An 18,632-nucleotide genomic window follows, 5' to 3' on the forward strand; every position below is an offset into this window, starting at 1 on the left:
ACTACAGGTGCAAATTTTTCAAATACTTTTTTTTTATAATTTATTGCTAAAAAAAAAGCCAAAAAATTATTAGACGTCGGCTAACTTCAGTATCATACTTTTATTTACTGTTTTAAATCCCTACTCAGAATAAAAAAATATCGAAATCAATTTATAATATGCACAAAAAACAGGTGTACAGTGTCAAAAATCGATACTGATAATAATTTATAGCGAAAAAAAAATTTTTTTAATTTTCAAAAATCGAAAAAAAATAGTAATGATGGAAGGCCCACTAGCGGACCGGGCTTAAAAGTTGCAGAATCGATAGAAGTTTAAGATAGAACATTTTCAAGAAAATCGAAGAATACGTTAAGTTTTTAAAAACACGGTTGAAAACTTAAAATTCAAAAATCTTGATTGAATACATTTTGTATATTTGTTTTGTATTTTTTGCTGTAAAGGCCATCTAAAAACGAAAATTTTGAAAAAAAAACCATTGAATTTCGACCATTATTACGAAAGTTATCATCATAAAACCATAAAAAGAGCGGTTTTTTTGAAAATTCGATATTTTTTGAACCATTGATTAAAAAATCTCAAAATTTTCCAGGAAGCCTCTATTGAGGGGTACTAAAAAATACAAAAAAATTAAGAAAATCGGAAAAATCAATTTTTAAAAACGTCCGATTTGGCGTGGAATGTCCTATATAGAAAATGGCCCAATGCAATTATATAAAATTATATATAAATGATACAGAAAATATATTTTTTTAAAAGAAATATAATTAAATTTTTTGGTGCCCGGATTCTTTGACATATTTTAGGAATTAAAAAATTACTTTCTTTTTTTATCAAAAAGATAATATATGTATTTTATTAAACTACAATTGATTTCCAACGCCCAATAACAAAAATTAACTTTTGATTATGTTAACTATTACATGAAAATCTCGTTATTAAAATTAATAAATAAATTTAAATAACCTAATTATTTAAAAAACAATTTGTTTTATTTAATTGTAACATGTATTTTCAAAAATAACTAAAAATACGATTTACATGATAAAAAAAAAGTTCTAACTCTCAAAAGACAATAATTATAATAGTCATAATAATCGACAGTAATAATCTACAATAATTACGTGTTATAAAAAAGTGTACAATTATTGCAATTAAAAAAAAAAAAAAATTGTAAAAATTTCCTGTAAATACATAAATATATATCATCAGTCTACTCTAAATTTTTAGAGTAGATTTTAACAATTGTTCGTGTTAAAATCTATTCAATTTAATTATTTTCTTAATAAATAATCAATCAAGCAATCAATCAATCACTCAATAAATGGAGTATTAATCATTGATTATACGCCGATATTTTCTATTAGGTGGAAATAAATCTTCATCCTCTTCGGGTGTCAGCAGTGGATCATCGTACGCGTAATTCGGTGCCCATTTCAATAATAATTTCTCGAAAAATTCTTCGAGATTACGCGCTTGTTGATACACTTGTGAATCGACCTATTAAATAATAATAATAATCATCAATCAGTAATTAATAATTAATAATAATGAATAGTAAATGATAAATAATAAAACTTACTGGGTTAAAAGTATAAGCATTTTTAAACATTAATCTTATATCCGCCATTACTTGTTTTAAATCAGTGTAATGATTCGGGTTATCTGATTTCAACTTATCTCTAATTACATCTAAGGCAATCGGTTTTTTTATAACCTGATGATATTCTATGATCTGTAAATTTTTAATTTATTAATTAATTAATTAATCAAGTAAATAAATACACAAAGTAACGAGACCGATAGCAATATTGTCTCTAATTGGGGACAATATCTTTTCTTTTGTTAAGTAAATAAAAAAATTACATGTCTAATTACAATTGTTTTTTTTAATTATAGGAATGCAAAGTCCTATGAATAGTAGATTACACACTAAGGAAGAAAAGAAGAACATTTTTACCCACGTGTATAATTTCCCACCTGAGCCGAAGGCGAAAAAGTCGCGGAAAAAATTTTTTCAGGATACCAGCATCGAAAATTGAAGTTTCAGTGTCACTACAACCAGTCGATACAAACTAATTTCAGTCCGATGTTGCAAATTAATATCAGCAAACGCGTAAATTGTGAATGCCTTCAGTCTGCGGGCAGAAACAGACTTGTTCCGTTCCTTGGGACCAAACAAATAAAGTTTCTGCCCGCTGACTGCAGACTTTCGCAGTTTAAACTCTGATACTTGTCATTTGTTTAATAGTAATTTCAGAGCATTAATTTTATTTACGTAAATGACAGTTCTGACTGTGATCAAGTTCTATAAAAATTAGTGTCAATACTAAATAGTATTATAGTTTCTGCTTAATTATAAGTTGCAAATTACAATTTAATAGTTGATCACACAATTGGTCTTAAATTAACTTGTTTCTGACTGGCAGCTCACACTGAAACTTCAAGTTCTAATGCGGGTAATCATGAAAAACTTAGTGTGTAACTCAGGATTAAACACTGCGGGTGATGTCAGCCAACTTCACCCTGGTCTAAAATCGTTGTTTCATCCCTTGTCACACAATATACTATTTTCTTATACTTTTAATAATTAAAAAAAAATTTTTCATATATTGTACGCCTATAAAAATTAAAAAAATTTAATGTCACTATTTTCTAACTAAATTTTTTACTGAAACTTAAAAATCCCCTTAGCTGTTGTGCTAGTGGTCTCGTTGCTGTAAATAAAAATATATTTATATAATAATAAATATTTACTTCTCGAGAAACGACTTCTCGAAATGGAAGACTTTGTTCATACTGGCAATAGAGCTCTAAAACAATTCTTTGAGCTATTCTTAGGTCCTTTGGACTCATCGTGTTTGATCGTCTATCTTCAGGTGGGTCTTCTGAACAATCTAATACATTTGTACACAGCATACATTGCCAGGTTTCACTTTCACTGCAACACATATTTATATAACATTAATTAATAATTTAATTATCTGTTAAGTAAAAGTATCTTCGAATATTTTAAATTAGGGTGCATTCAAAAATCCTCTAGCTCTAGCCAAGCGTTGCCATATAGCGAGAGCTAGATCTAGAGCATTTCCGAATGCTCCCTAATTATTTCATTGCTCCCTAATTAATTAATTATAAATAATAAACTTACTCAGGAAAAGTTTTCAAACTGGGAATGTGGCAGTACAAGTGAAATACTTTCGGACACTTATCGCAGCACAGAACAGCATCACCGCCGTCCATGCAAACTGCGCACCAATCTTCATTCGGATCATCTTTAGTCATCGAGACAGCAGTCGCTTTAGCATCTGACAGAACAACTAAATAAATTCCTTACAATAAAAACCAAAAAAGAAAATAATTAAATAATTAAATAAATTACCAGATGCATTGTCCATATTAATTCCTTCATCAGTTGAACTGTCGACTTGCGAAGTGTCCATTTGATTTTTCTGCGCCTCTGGTATCACGACAATTCCATTGGAATCCAACTTGGCGATAGTGAGCATCAAGTCGTTCAGTGATTTCTGGCAAAATTTATCCAAAGTTTTTTCAGTTTCATCGGATTTACCTGGAACTGGACTCGGAGTCTTCGGTACTGATGACGAGACTGTATTTGCAAGACCACTGACATTCGCCAGCTGTATCAACTGGTTCTGTCCATTGACATTAACGCCAGCACTTATATTTTTCGGGTGGTTTATATTAATACCACTATTAGTATTATTATTATTATTATTAATATTATTAATATTATTATTACTATTATTATTATTATTATTATTATTATTATTATTATTAATATTATTATTAATATTACTCATATTATTAGCATTGTTGCTGTTATTATTGTTAGCGATATTATTATTGTTTTGATTCTTCAAAATAATTTTAAAATCATCGTGATGTGGAGGCACTAGTCGGACGTTGGGTCTCGGATAATATATTGGCTGGATGTTACCCTGGGGTATGTGCCAGCGAGCTGCTTGCGGATACAGCGGGTAGTTTATCGGTGAACTGACACCGGTTGCACCTGGAGTCAATTGTTGGACACGTCCACCGGAGACCAACGCGGGATTTGTTGGTTGATATGTAGGCGGTGCTGTGCGAGGTATAGTGACATTGCCACCGGGATATCGGTAACCTGGTGGTAGTCTGTAAGTAACGTGATTTGTTGCTGGACGAAATGGAGGCGGGTTGTGGGCTAGAAGTCCTCGTAAGCTGGAGTTCTGTCCACTGAGTTGGTCCATGTGAAGTTGCTGCTGCTGCTGTTGGTGTTGTTGCTGCTGTTGCTGCTGCTGCGGGTGGGTCGATGATGTCACTTGCTGTTGATGACAATTCGGCAGACCAGTTCGTGACATCATCATGGGTCTCATTGTCGATCCGTTGTACATCGTATAGGGCATGCGCTGATGTGGCTGAAGTGTCTGAGGTGATGATCTTGGTGGCATTGTGTGAGCTGGATATGGTGGCGGGTAATTTTGCTGTAAATTAAATTTCGTTATTATCAATTTTTAAAATATATTTTTATAAAAACTTACTTGGTTTGGTTGCAGTGATTGTAATCCTGGAAGTTGTTGTTGTTGAGGTTGAGGAGGAGGTTGAGGTTGAGGTTGAGGTTGAGGCTGAGGCTGAGGTTGCGGCTGCGGTTGAGGAGGATAAGGCAAAGTAACAGTTGGAAATGAACCGGCTTGCGCTGCTGTTTGCTGAAGATTAACAGAAGATCCGTCATTACTTAAAAGAGGACTTTGTTTCGGCTCAGCAGGAAGCTCTCCAACTAAAGTTGTTGGAGTGCTGGTACCCGATGATGGTGAACCAGAGGGATAAACTCTGCCGTCAACGACAATAGCACCAATTGACGATATTATTTTAATAAGATCCGGTACTTTTTCTAGTGACAAATTTATTCTCACTGGAATTTCCGGGTTCGGAATATCCGCTCGTCGATTTTTAATCCGCTGTAAATGTCCAACTACGGATTTTTTGCTATAAAGTATTTCCATGTCCGAGCCTTTTTCTAGCGCATAGTTAACAAACTGTATGCAGTGATCAGTGAGCTTAGACAGCTGGTCCAGAGCTTCTTTTTTCTCATTCAAAGTCGACTGTTTCTGATCGCAGACTTCAGTCAGCCGAGTTATCAACTGCTTACCCCGGGAACTTATAGCCTTGGTCAGCTGTACCACCATCCGAGTTATTTCCTGTACAAGACGTTTCTTTTTATCAACAATCAGCACCTGCCGCTCCTCAATAACTTTCATTGCACTTTTCAACAATACCCGTTTATAAATAACTTCTTTTAGCAGCGTAGACACCGACGCACGTGTGTCAAAAGCTATTTCGCGAATAAATTTATACTTATGGTTACGATGATCAGTCAACTGACAGTCCCGACACGTCAACTGATCGCAAGTCTGACAAAATAACGTCAACTGTTCATGAGTGTGGATCGAGCAGAACAAACAACTCAATTGTAACAGTTTCAAATTTTTTTTCTCCAAATCTGATGCTGATTGCTGATTAGTCACTTCATTTTTCGGCTTTATCGTATGATCTTTGGTTATTTTCAATCTCTGATGCGCATTGACACAATTTTCACAAATAAATTCCTTGCAGTCAACACACCAGCTCGTTGCCGAGGCGTTATCATGACAACTTGTGCATTTTTTATCATCATCAGGATCTGTAGTGTCATCAGAAGTGTCACCACCACCAGCAGAACTTTCTAAATCATCAAGCAGCAAAAACTTACTGTGAAATTTATTGTCTATTAAATTTTCAGTCTGAGTCGCGACATTGCAAACCTGACAGACAATAACATTTGACTCAATAAGTATATCAGAGTCTGAGTAGACATTGTGGTCACTTAATTTTCTTGCGATACAAGAAGTACATGCGGCATGCAGACACTCAAGTAATTTTGAATTGTCATCGCTGGTAAATGTTTTGCTGCAGAAAACACATTTTGCCAAAAATGTCCGCGCCTCGGAATGACTCTCTGGTGTACAGACATTTCGTTGCTCCTGGTCGTCATCTTCTGCTGGTTGCTGGGCCGGTGGCTGCAATTCTTGAGTATTTATGCAGTCAAGTGGCTCTTCCTTGACTGATGCCAAGGCCACTGTTAGTTCTTCCGCTTGTTCCTCCATTCTGTCAAATAATTTTTATATAAATAATTAACACTAAAACTTTATGTTTAAATTATGAGTCTCCCATAAAATTTGTTGTCATCATTTTTTAATTAAATGGAATTATATTTAACTGTCAAAAATTTAAACATTTAAAATTCTAGGAGCATTTTTTTAAAACCAAGCGTTTTGTTTTAGGTTAATAATTTTATCTACATGATGTTTATGTTCGTTTATTTATTTACTTTAATTAATTTATGACTTTTAAAATCCTCACCTAAGGATTCACTGTTCAAAAGTTTATTTTTTTTATAAATATTTAAACTTCACATTATTTATCAAGAGTTTTTATTTTTTTTTTTTTTACTTAAAATTTTTTTAACTCTGTACTTTTTTGGGCTGTTTCATTGGACATGTAGTTGCGCTTTCTCTGCACTCCCTGTACTTGGATTGGGTAATAATTTATTTTACTATAGTGTTTTGTGAAGGATTACTATAGTAGGCTATGATAATAATAATAATGATAATTGCTAAAGCCAACTGTAGACCAGACCACCAACACCAAGACCAAGGCGGTTACTGTTATAAGAAAGAGACGGAAGCTACAAAAAGATGAAAGTTTTCATGGTGATCATTCTTTTTTTCAGCTAAAGAAAAATTTGTAAGGAAATTTTTATAATTTCCCTCCTGCTCATGATCGGGAAGTTGATTTTTTTATGATATTGAAATTGGGGAGCGTATAATAATTTTTGGATTTTTTTAAAAATGATAAATTTGAAAAATTGTACCTGTAGTTTTTTTGTTAATTGTTGAAAAAAAAAATGAAAACTTTTTATTGTCTACTAACTCCAGGATAATACTGAAATTAGCTGACGTCTAATAACGTCTTGGATTTTTTTAAAAATGATAAAAGTGGAAAAAAAATTATTTTAAAAAATTGCGCTTGTAGTTTTTGAAATTTTCTATATGTGCATGTTTTTAATTTTTTCTTTTTAAATTAAATTGTTGAAAAAAAATCAGAAAACTTTTAATTTTTTACTAACTCCAGGATGATATTGAAATGAGCTGACGTCTCCCTGATTAGAAAATACGATTAGTGAGGATTAAAACTGTTTTAATCGTTTTGAATCCTCATGAATCCTCAATTGATGATTAAAGAGGATTAAAAACGATTAAATTTTTAATCGTTTTTAATCTTTATGCGGGACCAGAAATTTCTGTATATTATTCTACGTTTGAAGACGATTCATTAGGATTAGAAATTTTTAATCCTCATGAATCGTTTTTAATCGTATAATAATATTGCAATTTCTGGTTCCGAAAGAAGATTAAAAAGAATTCATGAGGATTTGAAATTTTTAATCCTCATTGATCGTTTTTAATCGTAAAATAATTAATCATTATTTGAGGATTAGAGACGATTAAATCTGAAAAACCATGAGAATTATGACGATTAAAAACGAGTAATGAGGATTAAATTTTTAATCGTTTTTAATCCTCACGAATCGTATTTTCTAATCAGGGCTAATAACGTCTTGGATTTTTTTAAAAATGATAAATTTAGAAAAAAAAATTGTTTAAAAAATTGCACTTGTAGTTTTTCTAATTTTCTACATGTGCATATTTTTAGTTTTTTTTTTTAAATAAATTGTTGAAAATAAAAACAGAAAATTTTTAATTGTTTGTTAGAACAGACTTCAGGGTCATAATTTTAAGTGTAATTCTAATTGTATAGCAAAGATTTGGGGTCCAGGTAAAATCATTTGAAAAATAGGCCTTGGGACCTAAGGTCTGTTGAGGAGATAAGTTCTTAGATAAATTGACAATTATTTGATAGGACAATATGATTCACATGTTGGACAGCGATAATGATAAACAATCTATTTATTGAAGCAGGAAATATTCTGAATCATACTTATTTTTATGAACTTTGATAAATTTTTTTATAAATACAATTAAAATAATTATTTTTTAGATGCAGATAAAAAAATTGTGAACTAAAAAAAATATAAAATGACATTTATTGACAAATTTAAATTCCAGATGAAATCATTTATGAGGAAATAGTCGGCAACAGTCTAAAAGGTCATGACCCAAAAATTTTTAAGTTATTGAAAAATTTTCTAATCTGGGTTACGACATTTTAAATATTAGTAAAGAAATTGTATTTACAGTATAAATTTAAATTTATCAGCATACATTCTCGTGACTGTTTCCCATTTTAAAAATTTCTTATAAAAAATTATACCATTTCAGGTGGATTCCAAACTACAAGCCCGGGAAAAATTATCAGGCCGGGTCATGCATAATTGCGTATGACTTTACAAGCTTCGATAAGACAACTATCAAGTCATTATAACTTCTGATAGAATGTGTCCTACTTCGCATTCAATTTCCTCATTGATTCCGATAAAAAATTCTTTTTTTAGGATCTGCTGAGTTGTTTGAACAGCAAAAGCCATTTTTTAAAGAATCGGACTTCAGAAACTCTATTTTTGAAACAATGACCCAAAACCCTAGACCTTTTTATGTAAAAAAACACATAAAAGTCTAAGGTCGTTGTCTTATATATCAAAATTGGGTCCCATGTCCCGAGAAAAAAATTTATGAAAGTTGGGTTTCATCATTGAATCGAGAAAAATTTTTTAAAAATTTTCAAAATCCGGGTGACATTTTAAAATTCTAGTAAATAAATTATATTTTAATTACAATTTAATATTTTTATTAAAATTTATCAAATACATTCTCGTGTGTTTCCTATTTCAAATATTTTCACAAAAATTAATCCCATTTCAGGTGGACTCCAAACTACGAGCCTGGGAAAAAATTATCAGGCCCGATCATGCATAATTGAGTATAACTTTACAAGTTTTCACAGGACATGCTCTACTTTTCATTCAATTTTCTCATTGATTGATAAAAAAAATTCTTTTTAAAATCTGCTGAATTGTTTGAACAGCGAGGGCCATTTTTAAAAGAATCAGACTTTAGAAACCCTGTTCTTGAAACAATGACCCAAAACCCTAGACCTTTTTCTGTAGAAAAAACACAAAAGTCTGAGGTCATTGTCTCATATATCAAGAATTGGGTCCCATGTCCCAAGAAAAAAATTTATGAAAGTTGGGTCGCATCATTGAGTCGATTTTCTAAGCGCCAGCGCCAACGAATCCAATGCTGCCACAACAAAAAAAAAATTAAATGGCAAATTCAGAATTACCACCTCCATCTCCATCTCCATCTCCATCTGTCTCTCCCTTCAGGAAATCACGAGGATTGACCATGTGGTCATGTTATTGTTCGAATATTCGATAACTTTCTTTAATTTTCAATAAATAGGTATCGAGTTACTTGAATTAAAAAGTATATAAATATATACTTTATTCTGTACACTAGATACAAAATATGATAAAAGACACTCCGTTCGCAATGGACAGAGAATCGGAAGTTTCAGACGTGAGTATGAGTGAAGATTCGTCAGACGACGAGGTTATGGAGCCTGGGGACTCGCATATTGATAACGATGAGGATGACAGCGAAGATGAGGAAGAGGACAAAGCGGAAGGTGAAGCTAAAGATGAAGAAGATGAAGAAGAGGATGAATTAGTAAAAGCTATAACTGCCTCGAAAGAGCTCCATCGGGAACATCCGCCCGACATAACTGTTGATGACTACATTCTCAATGTTTGTTTTCATCCCGAGCAGGATTTAATTGCTCTTGCTAATGTCAATGGGGATATATTTGTGTAAGTGTTGGTTTATATATTCATTTTATTATATATATATATATATATATATATATATATATATATATATATATATTTATGTATTTTTTATTTTTACAGGCATAAGTACAATAATACAGAGACGAGTTTGCAGTCAGTTATTGAAGTTCATGAAAAAGCATGTCGCGATATTAAATTTAATGATAATGGCGATACTTTATATTCGGTATCTAAAGATAAGTCGATTATGATAACGGATTTTAATACACAAAAATTGAAAGGCATTTATGAGAATGCACATGAGTAAGTTATTTTTTGAGTATTTCAATTTTTTATTCTGTATTGAAAGTAAATTTTGTGGCGAGGAGGAAACACAAACGATTTTAGACCTGGGTAATAGCAAAAAATTTAGTTATAAAATAATGACATTAAATTTTTTTTTCATAGGCGTAAAATATATAAGGAATTTTAAAAAAATTATTAAACGTATAAAAAAAAAGTATATTGTGTGTTAAGGAATGAAACAACGATTTCAAACCAGGGTGAAGTTGGCTGACATCACCCGCTGAAATCCTGTTTCATTCTGAGTTACACACTAGATTTTTCATGATTACCTGCATTGGAACTTGAAATTTCATTGTCAGCAGCCAGTCAAAAACAAGTTAATTCAAGACCAATGGTGGGATCAACTATTAAATTGTCATTTGCAATTTATAATTAAGCAGAAACTATAAATACTATTTATTATTTACAGTAACTTTTATAAAACTTAATTACAGTCAGAACTGTCATTTACGTAAATAAAATTACTATTAAAAAAATGACAAGAATCAGAGTTTGAATTGCGAAAGTCTTCAGTCAGCGGGCAGAAACTTTATTTGTTTGTTCCCAAGGGACGGAACAGGTCTGTTTCTTCCCACTGACCAAAAGTATTCACATTTACGCGTGTGCTATTATTAATTCGCCGCATTGGACTGAAATTATCTTGTATCGACGAGCTGTAGACACTGAAACTTTAATTTCCGATGCTGGTATCATGAAATAGTATATTATATACCCAGGAAGAAAAATAAGACATTCTAACCCGTGTGTGTAATGAAAACACATTGAGTGGGACGTCTTAATACTTTCCTCTGGTGTGTACACTATTTTCACCAAACCTGCACCTGAAAGTTTAAATTTTTGCCTCTGTTTGTCGGAAAAAATGCGCACGTGCTAATTTTTAACATTTGTTGTCTCCTAAAAGAAAAGATCGACTTTTCCCCTCTAAACTGGACAGGAATTTAAATTTTCGGTGCAGGCATGGTGAAAAATTATTAATTGATTTTATTGAGGAATTTAAAAAAAAGTTTTCCCGCGACTTATTTTTTGTAGAGATTTTTTAAGTTTCCCGCTCAACTTTTTTATTATCCATTTTAGAGATATGACACTAAGGACCTGTTTTGTAGAGAGTTTAATTTCCTACAAATTACGTCTTAGTAATTTTTCTATATATATGACCTGTCGCGAGTTACAAACATTTTAAATACACATATTTTTTTATTCAAAATTTCATTGTATTCCAAAATATTAAATAAAAAAACTAAGAGCCGACTTCACTTTTTTCCCACTACTCTCTCAAATATATAAAATATGTAAAAACGCACCTTTATCATCACGATCGCCCTCACAAATTTTGCTCACTTTCTTGGGCGACTCTAATAAATTTTCCACAATTTCTAATAACTACATATTTTTTTCCACTAGTTGTCCAATAAACGTCATAAGTTTAATCACCGAAAACACATTTGCAACCGGTGATGACGACGGAACCATTAAGCGTAAATATATAATAATTATTATATAAATAAATAAACAAATAAAACTCTTAATTAATAAAATTAAATTTACAGTATGGGATTCCCGGTACTCTGAAAGAACTCCAATATTTTCAGTTAAAAAAATGAACGATTACGTAAGCTCAATGTTAACAAACGATGAAAAAAAATATTTAGTTTGTTCAAGCGGTGATGGATCAATATTAACAATAAATTTATCAGCTAAAAAAGTTCAATGCCAATCGTTTGAATACGACGAGGAATTTACTTGCATGGGTCTGTTTAAAAACAGTACGAAAATATTAGCAGCAAGTGGTACCGGTAAATTTTATATTTTCAATTGGGGTGAATTTGGATTACACTCTGATGAATTTCCTAACGTCAATAAGAAATCAATAAATTGCATGGTACCTATTACTGATAACATTGTAATTACTGGTAACGAGGATGGTTTGCTGAGAGCATTCAGCGTTTTCCCACACGCAAGACTGGGTATCGCTGGCCAGCACGATTACTCCGTTGAAACATTGGATATTTCTCGTGACGGTTCGCTAATCGCGTCATCGTCTCACGACAACAAAGTTAAATTTTGGAACATCAAGTACTTTGAGACGTACGATTTAATGCAGGCTCAAGGCAACAAAAATAAAAAGAGCAAACAGGCTAAATTTAATTTACCCAGCAGTAAAGTTGATAACTCGTCAGATTTTTTCGCAGACTTGAATAAATAAATGTATGATTAATTTTATAATCGTTTAATAATATTTTTTATATACAAAATAATAAGGAAAAAATTTATGATGAATAAATATATACTGTAATTATTATTACCATTTATTTATTTAAATTAATAAACCCGATCTAATCCTTCAACTTCTTTCTTCGCATCAACGGCGCCTTTGATATTTATTGAATTTATTCGCACAGTTGTCAGCTGTGTCCTTGTGACTGAAATTTTCAAATTTAATTTATTATTTTTTTTTTTTGGTAAATAAAATGTTATTGTTGTTTCAAGGATTTAATTTTTAAAACTTACAATTCAATCGTCGGTATTGTTTACGTGGTCGGTAACGGAACTCATATTTTGTATGTGAAAACGTCTTGTCAATGACGGTAGCATCTACACCGACTAGTTCTCGATTAAGAATCGGCCGGCCGACTAGAGTGAAATCGGTACCGCCGACTAATAATATTTTTTCTAATTTTAATTTGTCCCCGGGGTCTGGTGCCCAGTATCCCTGCACGACAATCAAATCGTTTTCTGTTACTTTGAATTGTTTACCAGCCAAGGATATTACGGCAAATAATCTTGACGTGTTGTTAGTCAGCACTTGATCGTTTATTTCTTCTATGACATCTAAATAGATATTAAAAATTATTTAATGATTATCACAATTATTGATGGTAATTTTATTTAATAATTAATTTTTTTTCGGTAGCGGACTTAAATTATGATCCGATAACTGACAGACAAATTAATAATTTTTCGGATTTTTTTTTCAATGAATCAATGACAGAAGAAAAAAATATGCACGTGTAGAAAATTTAAAAAACTAGCAGTGCATTTTTTTCAAATATTTATTTTTTTATAATTTATCATTTTGAAAAAAATTCAAAAATTATTAGACGTCGCCTGACTTCAGTATCGTTAAATTATGACTGAAATTGACTGACAATTTACGATTTCCGGATTTTTTTTCAACAAAACAATGACAGAAAAAAATGCACATGTGGAAAATTTTAAAAACCACAGGTGCAATATTTTGAAATATTTTTTTCTTTATAATTTATGATTTTAAAAAAATCCAAAAATTATGAGACGTCAGCTGACTTCAGTACCATTAAAATTTTAAATTTTTGAATTGTCAATTAAAATAAAAAAAATACTTTTTTCCATTTGTAGTTCATATTCTGATGGTTCCGGTACTTGCATTGGAGTACTTTTGTCTTTATAAATCCATGGCAAATCAGTTTTATAGTAACTTTCCTTAACTAGTGGTGGGACTTTAGATGTACATCTTGCCGATAATAATTTACTTGTATTAACTGAAATAAATATTTAAATTTTAATGACAATATTCAATTTCAAACACTCAATTATTAATTTAAAAAACAGTTTCGTCAAACAAAAAAAAATAATAAAGAAAAAAATGACAGTAACAATAAACATATAAAACAATAATTACATTTTCGTAAATTGCTTGGATTTATTTGTTTATTTAAATTATTAACAAAATTAAAAACTCGAGGTAATTTAATAAACAACGCCATGTTTTTTACAGAACTTGAAATTTTAATTTTTATCAAAACGTGACTGAAAATGGAAGACGCGTTTTCATGAAATAAATTATGAGTGTGAATGTAGCAGACATCAGACATTTAAAATTATTAATAAATTGAGTAAATAATTAATAAAATTAAATTTTTAAAAAACGCGCATTTCAAAAATTAAAAAATTAACAAGTGCATTTTTTGTAAATATTTTTTTAAAAATCATTTACTCTATTTATTTATAATTTTAAATTTATCTGATGTCTGCTACATTCACACTCATGATAAATTTTAAAAATTAAATTTTAATTATTTTTACTTTTTATTAATTACGTATAATTTGAATTTAAATATTTCAGCTGCCGCTTTTATTAACAATTTATCTAATTTGTTAAATCAATTGATTTATTATTCAGTAACAAATTTTACTCACAATTACAATTCATGAAAAGGCGGCATTCAATAAAAATGTCGCAATCGATGCGCCATTTTGAATTTGAATTCTTTTCAGTCAGACCGTTCGTCGGGAAGGTAAGATCGTCTTAAAATTTTAAATAAATCTTAAAACATCAATGCAATTATTCAATTATTAATTAGTAATTGTAATTATTATAAATCTTCACTAATTAATTTACTAAATTACTATGATATTTTTATTTATTAATTATTTTTATTGATGATCCTGACACATGAAACTTTTTAACCTCAATCTTCAATTGTTTACATATTTAAAATTTATATAAATATATCAACAATTATTCAAATAATTAATAATTGCTTTTTATAAATTCCTCTAATTAATTTCAGTCATTTAGTTTTTTTTATGTGTAACCTAAAAAAGTTTGAATAAAATTGATGTCGGAGTTTGCAATTAAATTTTTTTGATGAAAGTTTTATGTAAATAAATAATTTACAGGACTATAGCCATGGCCAAGACAAGTGATAAGAAAGGAAAGAGCGCAATCAATGAAGTGGTGACTCGCGAGTACACCGTAAACCTTCACAGACGTCTCCATGGTGTAGGATTCAAAAAGAAGGCACCACGTGCCATCAAAGAGCTTAAAATGTTCGCTGAGAAACAGATGGGAACGCCTGATGTACGAATTGATACCCGTCTTAACAAACAACTTTGGTCCAAGGGTATCAGGTAATTCAAATTTTTTTTATTTACCACTTGATTTATTTAATTTTAAAATGTCCTACCCGGGCTTCATTATAAAAACCAACTCTACTTCATGAGTGTGCATGTAGCAGACATCAGTCGAATTTTAAATTATAAATAAATAGAGTAAATAATTAATAAAATTGAATTTAAAAAAATGCGCATTTACAAAATTAAAAAATTAATAAGTGCATTTTTTATAAATATTATTTTTAAAATTCTTTACTCTATTTATTTATTATTTTAAATTTGTCTGATGTCTGCTGCATTTACACTTATCTCTATTTCTTATAAATTTATAAGCTAAAGTAAAAGCCCCTGTACCTACTCAGTACCATTAGTCGCTCACTTTAACTGTTTAAGCCGTTTTTTTATAATTTTTATTAAAAAAAATTACAACTAAAAATATTATTATTGATGAATAATTTGTGAATCTAAATATATTAAAATATGATGTATCAAATTATTTTATAATAGATTATAAATTTAAGTTAAATGATTATTCTCAAAATCGCGCTCAGCCGGGCATTTTTTACTTTGACGCTCATTCGTTAGATTAAATTTTGGTTACGTCAAATTTTTTAAGACTTGTTATAACTATATCTCATTAAATACATTTTTAAAATTCATGAAATTTTATATTATGAAAGAATAAAGTAGTATAATTTATAAATTATTTGTCCAAATCAATAAACTTATCATAGTTTAATTGATATTGTCTTTGAGCGACTATAGGGCCCTGCGTTGGTCGAGTAATGGTGCATCACAACTTTTAGTGAGCGACTGTGGGTACACTCAAGGAGCTTATTTAAAAAATTAATAATAATTAATTATCAAGATTATTCTTGAAACTTAAATTTTATTCTAATACTCGAAACTTCAAAAAATAACTATAAAAAAAAATATGGTTTTTCATTTTATTTATTAATTTACATTGAGTGAGTTAATCTCACTCCAATGAAAAGTGAGTGGGTTAGGGGCTTTTACCTTACTAGAATATTTAAAATTTTTTTTTCTAAATACTGCATAGAAAAGAAAATTCTCAACTGAAAGTAAATATTCTTGATTCAAAAAATTTTTTTTTGGAAACTTCAATTTTCTCGTGGTACTGAAATTACCCGACGTCTAATAATTTTTGAATTTTTTTTTCTAAACGATAAATTATAAAAAATTGCACCTGTAGTTTTTTATATTTTATACATCTGCATATTTTTAGTTTTTACTTTTTTTTTTTTTAATTGATTTGATGAAACAAAAATCGGAAATTCTTGATTGTCTGTAAATTTCAGGATCATATTTTCTCGGGTTAAGTAGAAATCTCCTCTGAGCCAGACAAATTTTCTCGGCTCAATCTTCCCGAAAACGTTTGTCTTCAAAAATATTTTATTGACTCAAAACTTTTTTTTCTGTGCTGACTAATTGAATAAATTATTAATTAATTATCATATTAAAAAACGGAAAGAAGTTAAATAATAAGAAGATAAATATCAGCAGACCTCGTATTTTTTTTTTAAATTATTAGATCTGTCAATAATTGTCTGCAATAATTTTTTAAATTAAATATGTCGGGGTCTGACTCTTGAATTTAAAAAAAATTCATGTTAAAAATTTTAATTAAGCTATTTATTGGTAATTATTATTTTCATAATCATGTAATTTAAAATTTATTTTAATTTTGTTAACTGATTTGTTTAAATTTAAGTAAATGTGTAAATTATTATTAATTTACTATTCAAATATAAATTTACAGAAATGTACCATTCCGAGTACGTGTTCGTCTGAGCAGAAGACGTAACGACGATGAGGACTCCGCAAACAAATTGTACACTCTCGTAACATATATCCCGGTTGCCTCATTCAAAGGTCTCCAAACAGAAAATGTTGATGCAAGTCAAGATTAATTTATTTTGTTTTAAAATTAATTGAAGCAAAACAAAATAAAGTTAAATAATAAATTATTCTGACTGTCAATTGATATCTTATTATTTTCCTACTAATTAATCATTCAATTATAACTAATTTACTATAAGTATACATATATTTCACGTTGAAAAACAATTTTGTTTAATTTTATTCATTCGCTATTTTAGAAATTAAAGTAAAAATTAAAATATCTTAATTTAATTTTAAATTAAATCTAAAATTCAACGATTATCAAGTTAGTAATTGGATTAATTATTATCTGGTAACTTAATTAATTTAGTGATCAATCGTTCGAGATACGATGTATAAATGGTTCGTTATATTAATAATCGATACTGAATTTAAGTACCTCGATACTGAAAATCTCAATATTTCTCTCTATAAATTCTCATTTTATCTATTCAATTAAATAATCCGCTAATTATTATGCCTACTGCCAATCATTTACTTTAATCTGACTAAATTTTGAATGTAAGATGTGAAGACATCTTCATTCTCATAAATTTAATTGTATAAAATTGATAATATGAAATCATCGAGTCATGTCAATGTCTTATAATTCAATTTCTTATTAGAATTTATATTTAAAATTTTAAATTTAAATAATCAAGCCAAAAAATTTATGAACAATATATATATTAAGGTGGTCCATTTGGAACGACTATTTTTTTTTCTCGAAACCTCTTATCAAATAGTTGCTAGGAGGTGAAATAAGACGACTGTTTAAAGATGAGTTCTTGATATTAATATTTAGAAATCGCTCATCGCGATTTTTTTATTTCCCATTCAAATAATGGGAATAAAAATTTAAGTGGAATTTTGTACCTCGGCAATGGCTCATTGGGCTGATGAGCTTAGGACATAATTTTGTAGGAAATTAAACGCTCTACAGAAAAAGTCTCTTGTCATTTTTCGAAAAATTCATCTGTTCAAAAGTTATTGAAGTTCGAAATAAAATTTATAGTAAACTAGCTGCTCCCCGCCCGCTTCGCTGGGCATTTTGAAATAACTTTTTATTAAATGAAGATATCGCCATAATTTTTTTTTAGATAAGGGCTAAATGTCTAAGAAATAAAACTTTGAAAACTAAATTGAAATCTATCCAGTAGTTTTTCCGTGATGTGCGACAACTGCAGACCTCGATCATTTTATTTATATAGATTTTGAGATCTTTTTACTATTCCGGCGAAACTATCAGTCTTATCACAAAATGACATGGGACCTTTTTTGTAGACAATTTCATTTCTTACAAATTATCTCTGATAAAGTTTTTTGAAATTCCGCATTGTTTTCTAGTTATTTGCATTTTAATGTCAAGCTCTTAAAAAGAAGGTTCCATGGCAACTGATCCCCGACAATTGATCCCACAGACAATTTCATTGAATAATTAATTATATGATGAAAATCAATTGTCGATGGGATCAGATGTTGGTGGGATCAATTTGTAGGGATCATTTGGCGGCAAACCCAAAAAAAAAATAGTATTCTGATTGATTTCAAGATCTTGACATTAAAATGTAAATAACTAGAAAACAATGCGGAATTTCGAAAAACTTTATCAGAGATAATTTGTAAGAAATAAAATTGTCTACAAAAAAGATTCTATGACATTTTG

At 29.8% G+C, this 18,632-nt stretch overlaps 4 protein-coding genes across 7 annotated transcripts; 2 read left to right on the forward strand and 2 right to left on the reverse strand.

Annotated features, from left to right (window-relative positions):
• Positions 1-1,042: 1,042 nt before the first annotated feature.
• On the reverse strand, positions 1,043-11,742 carry LOC130677097 (E3 ubiquitin-protein ligase TRIM33). 4 transcript variants are annotated; one of them, XM_057483689.1, is made up of 7 exons: positions 11,491-11,742; positions 4,542-6,144; positions 3,383-4,484; positions 3,152-3,320; positions 2,758-2,941; positions 1,583-1,735; positions 1,043-1,500 (listed from the first exon to the last, which is right to left on the reverse strand). In XM_057483689.1, exons 2-7 carry the CDS (start codon positions 6,141-6,143, stop codon positions 1,333-1,335), a joined length of 3,378 nt encoding a protein of 1,125 aa, XP_057339672.1. In that variant the 5' UTR covers position 6,144; positions 11,491-11,742; the 3' UTR covers positions 1,043-1,332. The 4 variants fall into 4 exon arrangements, with proteins under 4 accessions (XP_057339672.1, XP_057339671.1, XP_057339670.1 ...); XM_057483688.1 differs by lacking the exon at positions 11,491-11,742 and adding an exon at positions 6,400-6,578; XM_057483687.1 differs by lacking the exon at positions 11,491-11,742 and having other exon boundaries at positions 4,542-6,579.
• On the forward strand, positions 9,357-12,486 carry LOC130677099 (WD repeat-containing protein 55 homolog). The gene is made up of 4 exons (XM_057483691.1): positions 9,357-9,865; positions 9,965-10,147; positions 11,591-11,664; positions 11,737-12,486. The coding sequence occupies exons 1-4, from the start codon at positions 9,525-9,527 to the stop codon at positions 12,390-12,392; spliced, it is 1,254 nt and encodes a 417-aa protein (XP_057339674.1). The 5' UTR covers positions 9,357-9,524; the 3' UTR covers positions 12,393-12,486.
• On the reverse strand, positions 12,401-13,975 carry LOC130677100 (39S ribosomal protein L21, mitochondrial). The gene is made up of 4 exons (XM_057483693.1): positions 13,848-13,975; positions 13,549-13,707; positions 12,698-13,018; positions 12,401-12,609 (listed from the first exon to the last, which is right to left on the reverse strand). The coding sequence occupies exons 1-4, from the start codon at positions 13,930-13,932 to the stop codon at positions 12,509-12,511; spliced, it is 666 nt and encodes a 221-aa protein (XP_057339676.1). The 5' UTR covers positions 13,933-13,975; the 3' UTR covers positions 12,401-12,508.
• A 338-nt stretch (positions 13,976-14,313) lies between these two features.
• On the forward strand, positions 14,314-17,065 carry LOC130677101 (60S ribosomal protein L31). Its single transcript, XM_057483694.1, has 3 exons — positions 14,314-14,463; positions 14,849-15,079; positions 16,845-17,065. The coding sequence occupies exons 2-3, from the start codon at positions 14,859-14,861 to the stop codon at positions 16,993-16,995; spliced, it is 372 nt and encodes a 123-aa protein (XP_057339677.1). The 5' UTR covers positions 14,314-14,463; positions 14,849-14,858; the 3' UTR covers positions 16,996-17,065.
• The last annotated feature ends 1,567 nt before the right edge of the window (positions 17,066-18,632 follow it).

The sequence above is a fragment of the Microplitis mediator genome, chromosome 11 (assembly GCF_029852145.1).
Source record: "Microplitis mediator isolate UGA2020A chromosome 11, iyMicMedi2.1, whole genome shotgun sequence".
In the NCBI taxonomy this organism is placed as follows: domain Eukaryota; kingdom Metazoa; phylum Arthropoda; class Insecta; order Hymenoptera; family Braconidae; genus Microplitis; species Microplitis mediator.